Raw genomic sequence first — 18,505 nt, forward strand, 5'->3', positions numbered from 1 at the left:
GGACGGATGGACGGATGGATGGATGGATGGATGGATGGATGGATGGATGAGTGGGCTCACAGGGGGATGGGGTGGTAGGAGAATGGGTGGGGTTGAGGTTGGCTGGGTTGGGTGGGTAGGTTGGAGGCCGAGTGGATTGGAGGAGGCCGAGCAGGTCAACTGGAGGATGTGTGGATTGGAAGAAGGTGGACAGGTGGACTGGAGGAGGACAGATGGGTGGACTGGAGGAGGATGGGCAGGTGGGTCAGAGGATGGGGGGATGGACAGGTACGGAGAGGACACGAAGGTGTGATGGAGGACAGGTGGGTTGGAGGAGGCCGGCTGGATTGGAGGATGGCCAGAGTGGAGGAGGACGGGGTGGAGGGACAGACGGATGAATTGGGGGGTGGACAACTGGGTGGGAACGTTGGCAGAAGAGCGAATGAGTGGCTGGACAGACAGATGGACAAGGTCCTGCCATGCCCCGTGGACCCTCCTCCTGCTGCTGACCTCTCATCTGCCTCCCTCCAGGGCCAAGCAGAAGAAGACAGCCAACCTCAAAGAGAAGATCCCCCTGCAGCCCCAGGACAAGGCCCCTCCGAAGGAGCCCTGAGGGACCCGGGTGGGGGCGGCGTTCCTGGCGGGTTCCTGCAGCCCTGGGTTGGGGACGGGCTTGAATTCACCGCGTGCCCCACGTCAGGTGGCTTCCCCGTGTGGGGCAGGGGAAGTCCTCGGAGGAATAAAGGAGCTCTGCCAGGGGATGGTGTCTTGGTGTTATGTGAGGCCACCTCCAGCGAGGTGACACCCAATGACCACGTCTGAGGTCACTGCCAGGAAGGTGATGCCCAAAAGCAGTGTCCCCGAGGTCACCTCCAGTAAGATGCCATCCAGAAACCTGGTCCCTGAGGTCACCTCCAGTGGGATGACACCCAAGGGACCCCGTGGTGGGGGTCACCTTCAAATAACCTGGTCCCTGAGGTCACCTCCAGTGGGATGACACCCAAGGGACCCCGTGGTGGGGGTCACCTTCAAATAACCTGGTCCCTGAGGTCACCTCCAGTGCGATGACACCCAAAGGACACCATGTTGGGGTCACCTTCAATAAAACACCACCCAACCTTGTCCCCCAGGTCACCTCCAGTACGATGAGACCCCAGACCAGTTTCTCAGGTTGCCCCCCCTCGGATGAAACCCAACTGAGGTCTCCTCCAGGAAGATGATGCCCAAGAAGTGCCATGTTTGAGGTCACCTCCACCAAGACGACACCCGATGACGTTCAAACCACCCAACTCTTGTCTCACTGGAGGGGTCCCCAAATCCCATGAGGAATGCCCCCCACCCCCCGACCAGATCCTAGCCCAGCCCCTTCCAGCAACCCACGGGGCTTTTCCCACCATGCCCCTTCCCCGACTTCCTGCTGGGCCAACCTGGCCCTTGCTCCTGGTGCCGACGTGTACCCTTGGTCCCGATCCCATCAAAAATTAACCCCCAGCCTCCCCAGGCGGAGAAGGCACTGACCCAAGCAGGGCCACCTCCGTCAGCACCTTTTGGTCCCCTTTTGACCACAAAAAAAGAATCGCTAAAATTTAACCTGACGGTGCCGGTGAAGGCCACGCGTTGGCCAGGGCCAGAAGCCCCCTCTCCAGGATGCCCACCTCTTCGGGTACAGCAGGTGAGGCAGGTTGGTCCCAGATTCACCCTGCCCCTCTCCAAAAGCTTCCTTTCTCCCCCAGAAAATCAACGCTGAGGGGAAGAGAAAAATAAAAAAAAAAAAAAAAAAAAAAAAAAGAGAGAGAGAAAAGGGAAAGAGAAATATTTTCTGCCTGCCCCAGATTTCTGGATTTTCCCCACCCGCCTTTGCCTTATCCCTTTGGAAAACCACCAGAAAAAGGACGTCAAACGTTAACCAAAGCCGCTGTTGGCTGGGTTATATAGGAGACCATCCTGGGCGCTTGTGGAGCACAGACGCTGCAGGAGGGAGAGAAGAGTTTCTGGGGTGAAATCTATCCCTTTTGGGGCTACTGCCAGTGGGTGGGCGTGCATGGCTGGGGAGGCCATCGCAAGGCGCTCCCGGGGGCTCGCGGTGGCAGCATGGCTTTTGCCGACCTCCTGGAGCATGTGGGGGGCATGGGGCGCTTCCAGGTGGCCTCGGTCATCCTCCTGGCCATGCCCGTCCTCATGATGGCCAGCCACAACCTCCTGCAGAACTTCACGGCCGCCACCAGCGACCACCACTGCCGGCTCCACTGGGAGGCCAATGCCACCAGCCTGGACCCCCAGGACCTGCTGAGGGTCTCGGTCCCCCGTGGCGAGCGGTGCCGGCGCTTTGTGAAGCCGCAGTGGTGGCTTCTGGAGGCCAACGGCTCGGCCCCCAACGACAGCTGGTTGGAGACGGAGCCCTGCCACGACGGCTGGACCTATGACCGCAGCGTCTTCACCAGCACCATCATCACGGAGGTAGGGTGGAGGCAGTGGTGGGGGGGGAGATTTGGGGCTGGTGGCACGTTTCCCTCACTCATGGGCATGGTTCCTACCTGGGGGCACCGGTGAAGGGTCTGCTGCCATCATGATGTTGGCTTCTTCCAACTAGAGCATCTTCCTCACTCAACCCTCGTTGGAGGCACTCAGTGCTGCGCAAGAAAGGGAGGGATGAGGGAGTTGGTTTTCTCAAGGGAGGGTCAAAAAGGGGCTGGATGAACCCATGAAGGTGTCTTCCAGCTATGGGGATTCTGGGGAGGGCGGCCGTGTTTCTTGGCACCTTCTTGGCGTTTCTTTCCATTGGCCGTTGCGTTGGATCAACCCTACCAGCTGCCGTGGCTGTTGGCCATGGTGTTGGATTAACCCTACGGGCTGCTGAGGCCAGTCTTGGGGGGCAGCAGAGAGGCAGGGGGGGGTCCCCCCGATCCCTGTCCCACCCCCACATCCTTGCCCTTCGGCAGTGGGATCTGGTGTGCAGCTCCCGGGGCTTGAAGCAGTTGGCCCAATCGCTCTACATGGCCGGCGTCTTGGTGGGCGGCATCGTTTTTGGGGGCCTCTCGGACAGGTGAGGGGGGGACACCTTGTCCTCGGGGGGGGGGGAACAGGGGGTGGAGAGGTGGGTCAGCATCACGAGGGCCACCTCACCGCCTTCTCCTGGCCAGGTTTGGCCGCCGGTCGCTGCTCACCTGGTGCTACCTGCAGATGGGGGTCATGGGGACGTGCTCCTCCTTCGCCCCCACTTTCACCGTCTACTGCCTCTTCCGCTTCCTCACGGGCACGGCCTTCTCCGGCATCGTCCTCAACAGCGTCTCGCTCTGTACGTGGCCACCCCCAGCCCCAAGGTGTCCGTCCCCAGGGTGTCCTCCCAGCCTGCCCCAAGTCACACGCGCGTGTGTCTCGGCAGCCCTGGAGTGGATGCCCACTCGCACGCGGGCGATCGTGGGGACCTTCATGGGTTACTGCTACACCACTGGGCAGTTCCTGCTGGCCGGCATCGCTTACGCCGTCCCTGACTGGCGGTGGTTGCAGCTCACGGTGTCGCTGCCCTTCTTTGGCTTCTTCCTCTACTCATGGTGAGGAGGAGAGGGTGAAGGGACGGAGGGGTGGGTGGGAGGGATGGGTGGGAGGGCGTAGGGTGGCGTGGGTGGGTGGCACAGGGGTGGTTGGGTGGTTGGGTGGATCAGGAGGTGGTTGGGTGGGTGGTTGGATGGATGAGTAGATGATTGGGTGGGTGGGTGGGTGAATGGTTGGGTGGGTGGATGGGTGGGTGGGTGGATGGGTGAATGGTTGGGTGGGTGGATGGTTGGGTGGGTGAATGGTTGGGTGGGTGGATGGGTAAATGGGTGGTTGGTTGGATGGGTGGATGGGTGGATGGGTGGATGGGTGGATGGGTGGATGGGTAAATGGTTGGTTGGTTGGATGGTTGGATGGGTGGATGGGTGGATGGTTGGGTGGGTGGATGGTTGGATGGTTGGGTGGGTGGATGGTTGGATGGTTGGATGGGTGGATGGGTGGATGAAGGGGTGGCTCGCTGGTGGAAGGGTCAGCAAGACAGAGGGATGATCCCCGTGGGATGCTCCTGCCCCCCCCCCCCCCTCCTCCCCAGGTGGTTAACAGAGTCAGCTCGCTGGATGGTCATGGTGGGAAAGTCCCAGCAGGCCTTGAAGGAGCTCCAGAAAGTGGCCAGGATAAATGGGAAGAAAGAGGAAGGGGACAAGCTGGACATAGAAGTAAGAGGCTCTGACCGGAGCATCTCTGGTGTGTTTTGTAGGGTGGTGAGAGGTTCTCCACCCTGGTTTCCCCCTCTGCTCCTCCACCTTGCCCCCCACAAGCAACCTCAGTGCCCCATCCCCACCCCAGAGGCCCTCTCTTTCACCCCCCAGGCCTTGAAGTCCTACATGCAGAAGGAGATGACCTCGTCGAGGAGCCACCACACGGTGTTTGACCTGGTCCGGACGCCCGTCGTGCGCCGCATCTCTTGCTGCCTCTGCTTCGTGTGGTAAGCCTGGAGGACACGAGTGGGGGGTTGTCCGTCTGCCCTCTCGTTTGTTGATCTCTCTGCTCCCTCCAAGCACTGTTCCCCATCCACACATCTTAGCTGGGTCCATGTTGGAAAGGGAAACTGAGTCACGGCACAGGACTAAGTCAACAGAGGCCTCTTGGTGCTCACATGCTCCAGGAAGGGACACAGATTCCCTGGCTGCATCCCATGGGCCAAGACATGGTGGGCAACCCCCGTAGCCCACCCCAAACCTCTTTGTTTGTGAGATTTGCCCACCTCACCTCTTCCCGGCCCAGGTTCTCCACCAGCTTTGCCTACTACGGGCTGGCCATGGACCTGCAAAACTTTGACGTCAACATCTACGTGATCCAGCTCATCTTTGGGGCCGTAGACTTCCCGGCCAAGCTGGTCTCCGTCCTCACCATCACCTTCGTCGGGCGGCGCTTCACCCAGTCCCTCGCCCTCATCCTGGCGGGCTTGGCCATCTTGGCCAACATCTTGGTGCCACGAGGTACGGGCTGGGGGCCGAGTGGCGGGGGCGGGTGGGGTCTCCAGTCTCCAACACCGCGCCTCCCCTACCCAACCCCACCTCAGTGAGTCCCAGGAGCCCCGTCTTTGTCCCCACAGAGCTGCGGACGCTCCGGACCGCCATGGCCGTCTTCGGGAAGGGTTGCTTGGCCGCCTCCTTCAACTGCGTCTTCCTCTACACGGGTGAGCTCTACCCCACCGTGATTCGGTAAGGAGCGGGGTGAGGGTCGTAGGAGCCGCTGGGGTGGCCGGGACCGCATCGGGGTGGTCCCTCAGCACCTCCCCGCGTCCCGCAGGCAGACGGGCATGGGGCTGGCCAACACCATGGCCCGACTGGGCAGCATCACGGCGCCCTTGGTGAAGATGGTGGGTGAGGTCTTCCCCGCGCTGCCCTTCATCATCTACGGGGCCGCCCCCGTGGTGTCGGGACTGGTGGCCATCTTCCTGCCGGAGACGAGGGACATGGCCCTGCCCGAGTCCGTGGAGGAGGTGGAGGACAGGTGGGATGGGAGGGATGGAGGCTGGGGAGGGACACGTGGGTGGGGGGGGGAGGACCGGTGGGCAGGACGGTGGGAGGAGGACGGGGCAAGGGGTGGGAAAAAAGGGGGTTGTTGGGCGTGATGGGTTGGGGGACAGCAGCGTGAAAACCCACCCAGCCTCCCCCCTCCTCACCTCGTCCTCCTTGGCCCCCCCAGGACCCGGACCCGGACCCGGACCAAGGCAGACGAAGCCCAGCAGCTCCCCCTCCAACCCACCCAGCCCGACCCTACACCTGGGGGCACCACAGAGCCCTGCTAACACCTCCCCTACCCACCCCAGGATCCCCCCAAATTCCCCCCCCAATCCCCCAACCCTTGCCACAACCTCCCAGAGGAAGGAGCTGGTGGGGTGCGTCCCCCAGAGGAGCGAGGGGACAGCAGTGGCCACGGCCAAGGAGGGGACACAGGCATCGGGGTGCCCCTTTCTCCATGTTGGGGGGGGACCACATCTCCCCCTCCTCCTCCTCCTCCTCTTCCTCCTCTTCGTGGTGTTTTTTTGTTGCTTTTTTTTTTTGTTTTTCTTCTTCTTCTGTGCCGCAGTGAAAACAAATAAAAGCAAAATCGTGCAAAACGCAGGCGGAACGGGTCAGCCGGTGGGAGGCTTGGGGGGAGGGAGGGGGGGGGGGTTGTTTTCCCACGGCCGCGGGGGTCCTGCCTGGCCCGGCCGTCCCGCCCCGAAGGCAAACACGGGTCCCAGCTGGGTCCCGCGGCCTCGGCATCGCATCCCTGTCCCCATCCCCTCCTCCCCTCTGGCCGGAGCCTCAACGGAGGCTGAGGAAGGGAGATGGGTGCAGGAGGACCCAGATGTCCCCAAGGACCGGGGTGTCCCCTGGGATCCAGATGGCCCAAGGACCAAAGTGTCCCCATGGACCTGGGTGTCCCAAAGGTCCCAGGTGGTCCCCAGGGCTCTGGGTGTCCCCAAGGCTCCGGGTGTCCCCAAGAATCCTTCATGTGTCCCCAAAAACCCAGCTGTCCCCAAGGTCCAGGATGTCCCCAAATTTCGGGTGTCCCCAAAAACCCCTCTGTCCCCAAGAACCTAGCTGTCCTAAGCACAACGGTGTCCCCAAGAACAAGGGCGTCCCCAAAAATCCAGCTGTCCCCCAGAACCCGGCTGTCCCCAAGGGCCATGGTGTCCCCAAGGACCATCATGTCCCCAAGGACCATCATGTCCCCTTGCAACCAGGTGTCCCCATGACCCAGGCACCCACTTTCCCAGCACCCAAGGCCCCCTCTGCTCCAGGTGCTGAGGACGGGTGCCTCCTGCCTCCCCTGCACCCTCCCTCGGACCCGTCCCCGTCAGGTCCCCCTGGCCTCCGGTCACTTCCCCACATCCTGGCCGTGCTTCGCTGCCTCCCGCTGCCCTCCTGCCCCGGGGTCCAAGAGGTCCCCCCCACGGATCCGGTTCAGAGACCCCAGGACTTTGCCCCAATTGCCAGGGCAAATCAACCACCGTCGATGGCAAAAACAAGCCTGGGGAGCAGCTGAGGGGGTCCCTCTCTGCTGGGGATGGGGGCTTCCTCGGTGAGGAAGAGGATGGAGAGGATGGGAGGTCCCCGGGGAGACGTTGGGCATCCCCAGGCAGGGATCGGCGCGACTGGCGCCGGCGTTTCCGTCTGATGAACAGCTCCACTGACCCAGAGCAGGAGCTGGCCCCGAGGAAGTCAAACGTTAACTGGGGCCAGGGTGGCTTTAAATAGAATCGGGGACAGGGACGGGGACGTGGCCATGGGCAGCCGTGGGGCCAAGGGGTCGTAGCCGCTGGCGGACGGATCCGGGAGCAGGATTCGGTGCTGGAAGAGGTCAGGAGGGAGCTGGAGTGACGGAGAGGTGAGTGGGTCGATAGAGATCAATACGCTGATTGGGAGGGAGAGACCAAGGGACTGATCAGCAGGGAGAGAGACACCGATAGGCTGAGCCACAGGAAGATTGTAGGTCAATAGAGTGAGTGATGGAAAGATTCAGATTATAAACTGATCAATAGATTACGTTCATCACATTGATCAAGAGAGATCAATGGATTGACCGATAGAGAGACAAAATAGAAATTAAGGTCAATCTATTGGTCAATAGAGAGATTATAGGCCAAGAGTCTGATCAATGGAGAGATCAATAGATTGATCAATAGCTAGATTATAGCTAAAAAATCGACCAACAGAGTTGTCACTAGAATGAGGCTTTATAGCCCAGCGCATTGATTGATTTATGATGGGTGGGTAGATCAATCACAGACAGGACAATAGAAGGATTCAATCTCAATTAAATGTCAAATAGATCAATTATAAATCAATAAATTGATCAATAGACTAGTGGGTTGCTCAATAGAAACATAAATACTGATAGACTGATCAATAAAGAGGGAGATCATGGACCAATTGATATTTGATAAGTTATAAATAATAGAAATATAAAGCTCAATAGCGAGAGAAAGTGAGACTGATCAACAGGGAGTCCAACAGATAGAATCAATAGAGACAAGGGGAGATCAACAGGTTGATCGATAGACCAGTGCAGCCCAATAGATTGATTGATCAGCAGATAGATCAATCACTTGACAGAATAAGGAGTTGATATGAGCTATGGGCAGAGGGACAGGAGGACACAGCCTCTGGAGGGACGATGGGTGGCACGGTCGGGTGCTAATAAATTGATTAATCAATTGATTGATTGACAGAGGGATGAAGGAAGGCCGGGGGAAGAGAATGGGAGTGGCAGAGGGAGGGAGGGACGGACAGAAGGAGGGACGGACAGAGGGAGGGACGGACGGAGGGACAGTGGGTGGCAGATCGAGACGGAGACGAGGGAGCAGCAGAGAGAGGGAGGAGGGCGAAACAGCAGCCAGCAATCAATCGATCGATCAATCAGGAGCCATCATCGGAGGGCCAGAGCCACTGGTAGGACAGGTGGGTGATAAAATCGATCAATCAATTGAGTGATTGATTGATAACATGGCAGGGAGGGAGGAGGAGGAGGGAGAGCAGCAAGGAGCAGAGCCGACAGTGAGAAATAAATAGCCCGTGATCAATAGGCTGGCATATTAGTGGGCAGATCAACTGATCAGATTGTTAGATTGATGAATTGACAGACTGATAGATCAATAGACTGATGAATTGACAGAGGGACTGATCGACAGACACCTTGATAGATCAATAGAGCTTGAGAGCTTGATAACGACACCGGTTGGTTGTGATTGACAGATTGATACACAGATAGATCGATCAACTGATACTGATTGATTGATAGAGCAACTGATAGACCGATAGGTCAATTGATAGACTGATCACCAAAGAGCCTGATAGATCACCAGCCTGATCGGCTGCCAGATCGATAGGTCAACCGGTAGACCAATAGAGAGACCGATAAGCAATAGATGGACAGATCAATAGATGGACAGATCAATAGATGGACAGATCAATAGACGGATGGATTGGTAGATCAATGGATCAATCAGCAGATGATCCTCCCTTGATCTCCCCCCCCCCCCCGATCTTCTCAGCCACCCCTCTGCCCATCCCGTGTCCCTCCGTTGGGCTGTCCCTTGGCGCACCCTTCTGTCCCCTTGGCCCGTCTTGGCCCTCCGCCGTCCTTCATCCCCTCGGGCCTCCATCCTCATCCTCCCTCCTCCTTCTCCTGGTCCCTTCTTCACCTTGTCCCTCGCCCCCTTCCTCCAAACCACCCTTTGGGTGCCCTCCCCCACCCCTCAGCCCTTCCTTCACCCCCTCCTCCATGCAACCCCTTGCCCGTTCCTCCGCCGTTCCTCATCCTTCCTCCAACCCTTCCTCTTCCTCCCACCCCCAGCCGGCCCGGGGACCCCCCCCAAGCTCCATCCCTCGTCCCGCCATGTCCTTCGTGGAGCTGCTGACCCGCCTGGGCGGGATGGGACGCTTCCAGGTGACCTACGTGGCCGCGCTGGCCTTTCCTCTGCTGATGCTGGCCAGCCACAACCTTCTGCAGAACTTCACCGCCGGCGTCCCCGAGCACCACTGCCGGCCCCGGCCGGTGGCCAACGACAGCATCGGCGACGTCCCCCTCTTTGTCACCATCCCCTCCGATGACCACCACCGCCCCCAGCGCTGCCGCCGCTACGTGGAGCCCCAGTGGCACCTCTTGGAGACCAACGGCACGGCCAACGGCACGGCCACCGGGGCGGCCACCGAGCCGTGCCACGACGGGTGGACCTACCGCGACGGCGTCTTCGCCCACACCATCATCAGCGAGGTGAGGGGCGGACGGTGGGCACTGGGGGGTGGGGGGGAGGGCACACAGGTGTCCGTTGACCCCCTCCCCATGTCCTCCTTCCCCCCCCGGTGGCAGTGGGACCTGGTGTGCGAGTCCAAGAAGCTGCGGCAGGTGGCCCAGTCCATCTACATGGCCGGGATCCTCCTGGGCTCCGGCTTTTTCGGGGTCCTCTCCGACAAGTATGTAGCTGGCCTGCTGCTGTACTGGGAGGAACTGGGAGGAACTGGGAGTAGGGAGGGCGGACGGGCATGCGCAGGGACGTCCTTCCTGCCTTCTGTCCCCCAGTGTCCCCGTTTCTCATCCCAGTATCCCCAGTATCCATAGTCCCCATTCCAGTCTTCCCAGTGGTCTAAGTCCCTGCCCCAGTGCTTCCAGAACCCCATGTCCCCATCCCAGTGACCCTTGTCTCCATCCCACTGACCCTTGTCTCCATCCCAGTGACCCTTGTCTCCATCCCAGTGCCCCATTTCCCCATCCCAGTGCCCCATGTCCCCATCCCAGTGCCCCATAGCCCCATCCCAGTGCCCCATGTCTCCATCCCAGTGACCCTTGTCTCCATCCCAGTGCCCCATGTCCCCATCCCAGTGCCCCATGTCTCCATCCCAGTGACCCTTGTCTCCATCCCAGTGCCCCATGTCCCCATCCCAGTGACCCATGTGCCCATCCCAGTGACCCTTGTCTCCATCCCAGTGACCCTTGTCTCCATCCCAGTGCCCCATTTCCCCATCCCAGTGCCCCATGTCTCCATCCCAGGTCCCATCCCAGTGCCCCATGTCCCCATCCCAGTGCCCCATAGCCCCATCCCACCACCACATGTCCCCATCCCACCACCCTTTGTCTCCATCCCAGTGCCCCCTGTCTCCATCCCAGTGCCCCATGCCCCCATCCCAGTATCCCCAGTGCCCTTTGTCCCCATCCCAAAGCACCATAATCCCAGCGCCCACTTCCCCTATCTCAGTGTCCCATATCGGCATCCCAGCACCCCGTACCCTCCCATCCCAGTGCTCCCAGTTCCCCCAGCGCCGTGTCCCAGCAGGTTTGGTCGCCGGGCGCTGCTCACCTGGTGCTACCTGCAGCTGGGGGCGGCGGGGGCCGGCACCGCGGGCCGCCCCCACGTTCGTCATCTACTGCCTCTGCCGCTTCCTGGGGGGGCCTGGCCATGGCCGGCGTGTCCCTCAACTCCGCTTCTCTCTGTGAGCTGGGGACCCTGGTGTGGGTTGGGTTCCACCACCCCTGGGAGGGACCCTGGTGGCCGGGTTGGGTCCCAAAACCATTGACCCATGGGTCCCACCACCACTGACCCATGGGAGAGACCTCGGTGTCCGGTTCCACCCCACCACCATTGACCCACTGGAAGGCCCTTGGCGTCCGTGTTGGGTTCCACCACCATTGACCCACGGAGGGCCCCACAAACCCATCTCCAGCCCCAAAACCCATGGGACAAACCTTGGTGTCCAGTTCCAACCCTACTACCGTTGACTCTTGGGATGGGTTCTGGTGTCTGGGTTGGGTCCCAAAACCATTGGCTAATGGGAGGGACCTTGTTGGTTGGGTTGGGTCCCAAAACCATTGACTAATGGGAGGGACCTTGTTGGTTGGGTTGGGTCCCGAAACCATTGACTAATGGGAGGGACCTTGTTGGTTGGGTTGGGTCCCGAAACCATTGACTAATGGGAGGGACCTTGTTGGTTGGTTGGGTCCCGAAACCATTGACTAATGGGAGGGACCTTGTTGGTTGGGTTGGGTCCCACCACCAATGGGAGGGACCCCGCGCGCCCAGATGCTGACGGTGACCCCCAGGCATGGAGTGGATCCCGACGGAGGCGCGGGCGGTGGTGGGCACCATCAACGGCTACTGCTACACCCTGGGGCAGTTCGTGCTGGCGGGCATAGCCTTCGGCCTCCCCCACTGGCGCTGGCTCCAGCTCGTCGTCTCCCTCCCCTTCTTCTTCTTCTTCCTCTACTCCTGGTACGGGGAGGCTGGGAGGCGGTGGGGGGCACGACGCGGGGGTCCCCGTCTCGCCCCTCGCCCCCCCGTCTCACCCCTTGTCCCCCCTCTTTCCCAGGCTGTTCGTGGAGTCGGCCCGCTGGCAGGTGATTTCGGGGCGACCCGACCTGGCCCTGAAGGGGCTCCGCAAAGTCGCCCGCGTCAACGGGAGGAAGGAGGAGGGCGATAAGCTCAGCGAGGAGGTGAGGTCCCTCCAGACCTCCCGGATCCCATTAAATCCCTCCCAGATCCTCCCAGGCTCCCCTCATTCTCCCCAGATCCCCGATTTCCCCTCTACCCATCCTAACCCCACCCCAGACCCCCTTTATCCCTTCTAAATACCTCTGCCCCCCCCCCTTAGATCTCCCTTAATTACCCCCTGATCTCCTGGATCCCTCCAGATCTCCTGGATCCCCTCCAAATCTCCTGGATCCCCTCCAGATCTCCTGGATCCCATTTCCCTCCTAGATCTCTTCAGATTTCCTGCCTGGATTCCTCCTCCCCCCACCCCCCCCAATGCCTCGTGTCCCTCCTAGATCCCCCCAGATCCCTCCTAGATCTCTCTGATGCCCCTCTAGATCCTCCCGGATCCCCCCCAGCTCCTTTCTCTGCCCACTGCATCTCACGAGATAGCCCAGACCCCCCCCTAGATCCCTTGTATCCCCAGTAGATCCCCCATATTTCCCAGTAGGTCCCCCCTAGATCCCTTGTGTCCCTCCAGATCCCTCCTGATCCCTTGATCCCTCTCCCACAGGCGCTGCGGGCGCTGGTGCGCCGGGAGCCCCCGATGCCGGGGGGGGCCCTGGCCGCCCTGGTCCGTACCCCCGGGATGAGGACAGTCTCCTGCGGCGTCTCCTTCGTCTGGTAAGGTCACCTCAGGCCCAAAAAACACCTTTTGGAATAAAAAAACATCCTTTGGAGCTCAAAAAACCAACTTCGGGGGTCAAAAGCCATTCTTCTGGGTTCAAAAAACAACCTTTAAGGCCCAAAAAAACAACCTTCAGGCTCCAAAAACAACCTTTAAGGCTCCAAACCCAACCTTTAAGGCTCCAAAGCCATTTTTGGGGACTCCATGCCCACCCTTTGGTGCTCCAAACCCAACCTTTGGGGCTCAACACCCGAACTTTGGGGCTCAAAACTCAACTTCTGGGACTCCAAACCCAACTCTGGGGGGCCTAAAACACCTTTTTGGGGGACAGAAGCCACCTTTTGGACCTTAAAACCCAACTCGGGGTTTAAAACCCACCATTTTTGGAAGCCGAAAGCCCCCTTTTGGCGCTCAAAACCACCTTTGAAGGCCAAAAGCCCGCCTTCCGGGCACTTGGGCATGCCTGGTGGGTTTTGGGTTGAAACGCTGGGTTTTTGGGCAGGTTCTCTACCAGCTTCGCTTACTACGGGCTGGCCATGGACCTGCAGGGCTTCGGGGTGGACATCTACCTGAGCCAACTGGTGTTTGCGGCGGTGGACATCCCGGCCAAACTGGCCTCCGTCCTGACCATCAGCGGTGCCGGGCGCCGGGTGGCCCAGGGGGCTTCCTTGGGGCTGGCGGGGGTCTGCATCCTCGCCAACATCATCGTGCCCACGGGTGGGCGCCGGGACGGACCCGGGGGGGACGGAGAGATGGGTGGAGGGCGAGGGGGAGGTGGGCGAGGGGGTGGAGGGCGAGGGGGTGGAGGGCGAGGGGGTGGAGGGCAAGGGGTGGGAGGGTGGTGGAATGGGGAGATGGAGGATGGGGGAGGAACGGTTGGAGGGGTGGGGAGAAAAATTGGAGGGACTTCCCGAGGTGGGGGTCTGGGGGGGTTGGTGACCCCCACCCCACCCCCGTGGCCGTCCCCAGAGCTGCAGACCCTGCGCATGGCCTTGGCGGTGGTCGGCAAAGGCTCCTTGGCCGCCTCCTTCAACTGCGCCTACATCTTCACCGGGGAGCTCTTCCCGACCGCCATCAGGTGGGCAGCAGCCCCCCCCCCCGCGGGGCTGCCTCGACACCCGAGACCCCCCCCCCCCCCCCACCCCCCCCCCCACCCCTCCGTCCATCTGTCCGTCCCGCGTCCCACCGCATCCATCCGTTGGTCAACGAATCTATCCAAATTTCTCTCCGTCCACCATCAAACCCTCCGTCCGTCCGTCCGTCCAACCACCTCTCCACCCGTGTGTCCGTCTGTCTGTCCCTCCAACGACCTCTCCACCCATCTCTCAACCCGTCCATACCGTCCGTCCGTCTGTCCGTCCAACCATCATCAAGCTCTCCACATCCATCTGTCCCACCCAACCACCTCTCCACCCATGTCCGTCTGTCCGTCCAATAACCTCTCAACCCGTCCGTCTGTCTGAACCATCATCAAACCCTCCATCTGTCCGTCTGTCTGTCCGTCCAACCACCTCTCCACCCATCTGTCCGTCTGTCCGTCCAACCACCTCTCCATCCATCCATCCATCCGTCCATCTGTCCATCCATCCATCCGTCCGTCCATCCATCCATCATCAAACCCTCCACCCATCTGTCCGTCTGTCTGTCCCTCCAACAATCTCTCCACCATCCCTCAACCCATCCGTCCGTCCGTCCGTCCGTCCACCCACCCACCACCAAACCCTCCATCTGTCCGTCTGTCTGTCCACCCAATCACCTCTCCATCCATCCGTCCATCCAACCTCCTCTCCATCCATCCATCCGTCCGTCCATCTGTCCGTCCAACCATCATCAAACCCTCCATCCGTCCGTCCATCCAACCGCCTCTCCACCCATCCATCCATCCATCCGTCCGTCTGTCCGTCCAACCATCATCTCCATCTGTCCATCTGTCTGTCCGTCCAACCACCTCTCCACCCATCTGTCTGTCTGTCCACCCAACCACCTCTCCATCCATCCATCCATCCGTCTGTCCGTCCGTCCGTCCATCCGTCCGTCCGTCCGTCCGTCCATCCATCATCAAACCCTCCACCCATCTGTCCGTCTGTCTGTCCCTCCAACAATCTCTCCACCATCCCTCAACCCATCCGTCCGTCCGTCCGTCCGTCCACCCACCCACCACCAAACCCTCCGTCCGTCCATCCATCCAACCTCCTCTCCATCCATTCATCCATCCGTCCGTCCGTCCGTCTGTCCGTCCAACCATCATCAAACCCTCCATCTGTCCGTCTGTCTGTCCACCCAACCACCCCTCCATCCATCCATCCATCCATCCATCCATCCATCCATCCATCCATCCATCCATCCATCCATCCGTCCATCCGTCCGTCCGTCCGTCCGTCTGTCCCATCCAACCATCATCAAACCCTCCATCCGTCTGTCCGTCCGTCCACCCACCCACCACCAAACCCTCTGTCCGTCCGTCCATCCAACCGCCTCTCCACCCATCCATCCATCCGTCCGTCCGTCTGTCCGTCCAACCATCATCAAACCCTCCATCCGTCCACCCATCCGTCTGTCTGTCCACCCACCTCTCCACCCATCCATCCGTCCGTCCGTCTGTCTGTCCACCCACCACCAAACCCTCCGTCCGTCCGTCCATCCAACCTCCTCTCCATCCATCCATCCATCCGTCCGTCCGTCTGTCCGTCCAACCATCATCAAACCCTCCATCCGTCCGTCCGTCCAACCTCCTCTCCACCCATCCTCCATCCGTCCGTCCACCCATCCGTCCGTCCGTCCGTCCGTCGTCCGTCCTCCCGCCCACCCCTCTCCCTCTCCCCGGCGCAGGCAGACGGGGATGGGCCTGGGGGGCACCATGGCCCGGGTGGGGAGCATGGTGGCCCCCCTGGTGCGCATGGCGGCCGACGTCAGCCCCGTGCTGCCCCTCGTCATCTACGGGGCCGCCCCCATCGTCTCGGCCATCGCCACCTGCTTCCTGCCCGAAACCCGCAACGTGCCCCTGCCCGAGACCGTCAAGGACGTCGAGAGACGGTGAGGGGGGTCCCCGTCCCCCCTTGGGGTCCCCTCGGGGTCCCCATCCCACTTTGGGGTCCCCTCGGGGTCCCCGTCCCCCCTTAGGGTCCCCTTGGGGTCCCCGTCCCACTTTGGGGTCCCCCCGAGGTCCCCGTCCCCCCTTAGGGTCCCCATCCCACTTTGGGGTCCCCATTCCCCCTTAGGGTCCCCTCGGGGTCCCCGTCCCCCCCTTAGGGTCCCCTCAGGGTCTCCGTCCCACTTTGGGGTCCCCTCAGGGTCTCTGTCCCACTTTGGGGTCTCTTTAGGGTCCCCGTCCCCCCTCGGGGTCCCTGTCCCACTTTGGGGTCCCCCTGAGGTCCCCATCCCCCCTTAGGGCCCCCTCGGGGTCCCCGTCCCACTTTGGGGTCCCCATCCCACTTTGGGGTCCCCCTGAGGTCCCCGTCCCCCCTTGGGGTCCCCGTCCCACTTTGGGGTCCCCCCGAGGTCCCCATCCCCCCCTTGGGGTCCCCGTCCCACTTTAGAGTCCCCTCGGGGTCCCCGTCCCCCCTTGGGGTCCCCGTCCCACTTTGGAGTCCCTCCCTGGGGTCCCTGTCCCCCCTTGGGGTCCCCGTCCCACTTTGGGGTCCCCTTGGGGTCCCTGTCCCACTTTGGGGTCCCCCCGAGGTCCCCATCCTCCCCTTGGGATCCCCGTCCCACTTTGGAGTCCCCTTGGGATCCCCGTCCCCCCTTAGTGTCCCCTCGGGGTCCCCGTCCCACTTTTGGGTCCCCCTGAGGTTCCCCATCCCCCCTCGGGGTCCCTGTCCCACTTTGGGGTCCCCTTGGGGTCCCCGTCCCCCCTTAGGGTCCCCTCGAGGTCCCCATCCCCCCTTGGGGTCCCCTCAGGGTCCCCGTCCCTCCTCGGGGTCCCCATTCCCCCTTAGGGTCCCCCCGAGGTCTCCATCCCCCCTTGGGGTCCCCGTCCCAATTTGGGGTCCCCCCAAGGTCCCCGTCCCCCCTTGGGGTCCCCATCCCACTTTGGGGTCCCCTCGGGGTCCCCGCCCCCCCTTGGGGTCCCCTCAGGGTCTCCGTCCCACTTTGGGGTCTCTTTAGGGTCCCCATCCCCCCTTGGGGTCCCCGTCCCACTTTGGGGTCCCCCCGGGGTCCCCGTCCCCCTCTCCAGTTTGTCCCCTTTGTGGTAGATGGGAAGGGGGGAAATGGGCGTTTTAGGGTGAGATTGCCCTCCTGGGAGGTTTTGGGGTGAGAAGGGCTGGATTTGGGGAGGGAAGGTCGAAAGGTTTTGGGGTGAGGATTGAAGGATTTGGGGATGGGAAATGCAGAAGGTTTTGGGGTGAGAAGGGCTGGATTTAGGGTCAAAAGGGTGGAAGGTTTTGGGGTGAGGTCTGAAGGATTTGGGGGTGGGAAATGTGAAAGGTTTTGGGGTGAGAAAGGCTGGATTTGGGGTGAGAGGGTCGAAAGGTTTTGGGGTGAGGATTGAAGGATTTGGGGATGGGAAATGCAGAAGGTTTTGGGGTGAGAAGGGCTGGATTTAGGGTCAAAAGGGTGGAAGGTTTTGGGGTGAGGTCTGAAGGATTTGGGGGTGGGAAATGTGAAAGGTTTTGGGGTGAGAAGGGCTGGGTTTGGGGTGAGAGGGTCGAAAGGTTTTGGGGTGAGGATTGAAGGATTTGGGGATGGGAAATGCGAAAGGTTTTGGGGTGAGAAGGGCTGGATTTAGGGTGAAAAGGGTGGAAGGTTTTGGGGTGAGGACTGAAGGATTTGGGGGTGTGAAATGTGAAAGGTTTTGGGGTGAGAAGGGCTGGGTTTGGGGTGAGAGGGTCGAAAGGTTTTGGGGTGAGGACTGCAGGATTTGGGGGTGGGAAATGCAGAAGGTTTTGGGATGAGAAGGGCTGGATTTAGGGAGGGAAGGGTGGAAGATTTTGGGGTGAGGACTGAAGGATTTGGGGTGGGAAATGCGGAAGGTTTTGGGGTGAAGATTGAAGGTATTGGAGGTAGGATGGACTGAAGATTTTGGGGTGGGAAACACTAAGGTTTTGGGGCTGAGATCAGACGGTTTTAGGGTGGGAAGGAGAAAAAGTTTTGGGGTGAGAATGGAAGGTTTTGGGGTGGGAAGGAGAGCAGGTTTTGGGGTGAGAATGGAAGGTTTTGGGGTGGGAAGGTTTTGGGTTGAGGACCGAAGACTTTGGGGTTGGAAGGACTGAAGCTTGGAGGGCCAGGACTGAAGGTTTTGGGGTGGGGGAGGACCGAAAGTTTTTGGGGCAAAAACTGAGGGTTTTGGGGATTGCCCTGACCCCCCTGTCCCCCTCCCCACAGCGGGGGCCACCTGAAGGACGAGGACGTCACCACCGTCCCCCTGGGCCCCACCGGGACCAAGGACGGCGCCTGAGGGGCGAGGACTGGGGAGGGGGCGCGGGACCCCCCCCCCCAACAGCCCCCTCTTTACCCAAATCCTATTTATTTCACCCCAATAAAGCCACGCCGATGGTCACCGAGCGCCGGCCTTTGCCCCAATTCGGGCGATTTCAGCCGCGGCCCCCCCCTTAATCCCCCTCCCCGCTGGGGGATTAAGGCTCCCGTCGGGGTTGGCGGGTGGAAAAAAAAACCCTAAACGGAGCGGTTTGGCCCCAAAAAGAGCAGGCAGCACAACCTCGCTATCAGCCCTCAGAGAAGCCACAAGAACGCACCGAAATCGGGCGTTTTGCACCCAAAAACTAGGGCGGCACAACCCGGCTATCGGCCCTCGGAGAAGCCAAGCACCAGAAATTGGGTTTATTCACCCCAAAAATTAGGGCAACACAACCCCAATACCAGCCTGCAGAAAAGCCACATCCAAGCACCTAATTAGGACTTTTTCACCCCAAATCCACCCAGTGGAACTT

General features: G+C 60.7%; 3 protein-coding genes across 5 annotated transcripts in view; all 3 read left to right on the plus strand.

Moving 5' to 3' along the window:
* The window catches only part of LOC137847200 (solute carrier family 22 member 6-A-like), an 8,360-nt gene extending 7,622 nt beyond the window's left edge, over positions 1–738 (plus strand). For all 3 annotated transcript variants that reach the window (XM_068665481.1, XM_068665483.1, XM_068665482.1), the window contains one exon: positions 511–738. In XM_068665481.1, coding sequence (XP_068521582.1) covers positions 511–592 — 82 coding nt within the window. In that variant the 3' untranslated portion in view covers positions 593–738. The remainder of the gene's footprint in view (positions 1–510) is intronic.
* Positions 739–1,920: 1,182 nt separating this feature from the next.
* Positions 1,921–6,097, plus strand: LOC137847201 (solute carrier family 22 member 6-A-like). The gene is made up of 10 exons (XM_068665485.1): positions 1,921–2,436; positions 2,919–3,022; positions 3,120–3,274; positions 3,362–3,530; positions 4,064–4,187; positions 4,341–4,456; positions 4,756–4,970; positions 5,087–5,195; positions 5,284–5,487; positions 5,683–6,097. The coding sequence occupies exons 1-10, from the start codon at positions 2,071–2,073 to the stop codon at positions 5,783–5,785; spliced, it is 1,665 nt and encodes a 554-aa protein (XP_068521586.1). The 5' UTR covers positions 1,921–2,070; the 3' UTR covers positions 5,786–6,097.
* A 2,182-nt stretch (positions 6,098–8,279) lies between these two features.
* Positions 8,280–18,119, plus strand: LOC137846997 (solute carrier family 22 member 6-like). Its single transcript, XM_068665179.1, is given in 13 exon segments — positions 8,280–8,426; positions 9,322–9,741; positions 9,838–9,941; positions 10,799–10,865; positions 10,867–10,908; positions 10,910–10,955; positions 11,563–11,731; positions 11,829–11,952; positions 12,504–12,613; positions 13,120–13,334; positions 13,587–13,695; positions 15,447–15,650; positions 17,940–18,119. Coding segments are annotated over 12 exon segments (1,641 nt in total). The 5' UTR covers positions 8,280–8,426; positions 9,322–9,363; the 3' UTR covers positions 18,013–18,119.
* The last annotated feature ends 386 nt before the right edge of the window (positions 18,120–18,505 follow it).

Source organism: Anas acuta, chromosome W, assembly GCF_963932015.1.
Source record: "Anas acuta chromosome W, bAnaAcu1.1, whole genome shotgun sequence".
In the NCBI taxonomy this organism is placed as follows: Eukaryota; Metazoa; Chordata; class Aves; order Anseriformes; family Anatidae; genus Anas; species Anas acuta.

Coding starts and splice junctions, on each gene's coding strand:
- LOC137847201 (XM_068665485.1), top strand. CDS start 2,071: ATGGCTTTTGCCGACCTCCTGGAGCATGTGGGGGGCATGGGGCGCTTC. Junction 3,023..3,119: donor TTTGGGGGCCTCTCGGACAG/GTGAGGGGGGGA, acceptor TCTCCTGGCCAG/GTTTGGCCGCCGGTCGCTGC. Junction 4,971..5,086: donor CAACATCTTGGTGCCACGAG/GTACGGGCTGGG, acceptor TTGTCCCCACAG/AGCTGCGGACGCTCCGGACC.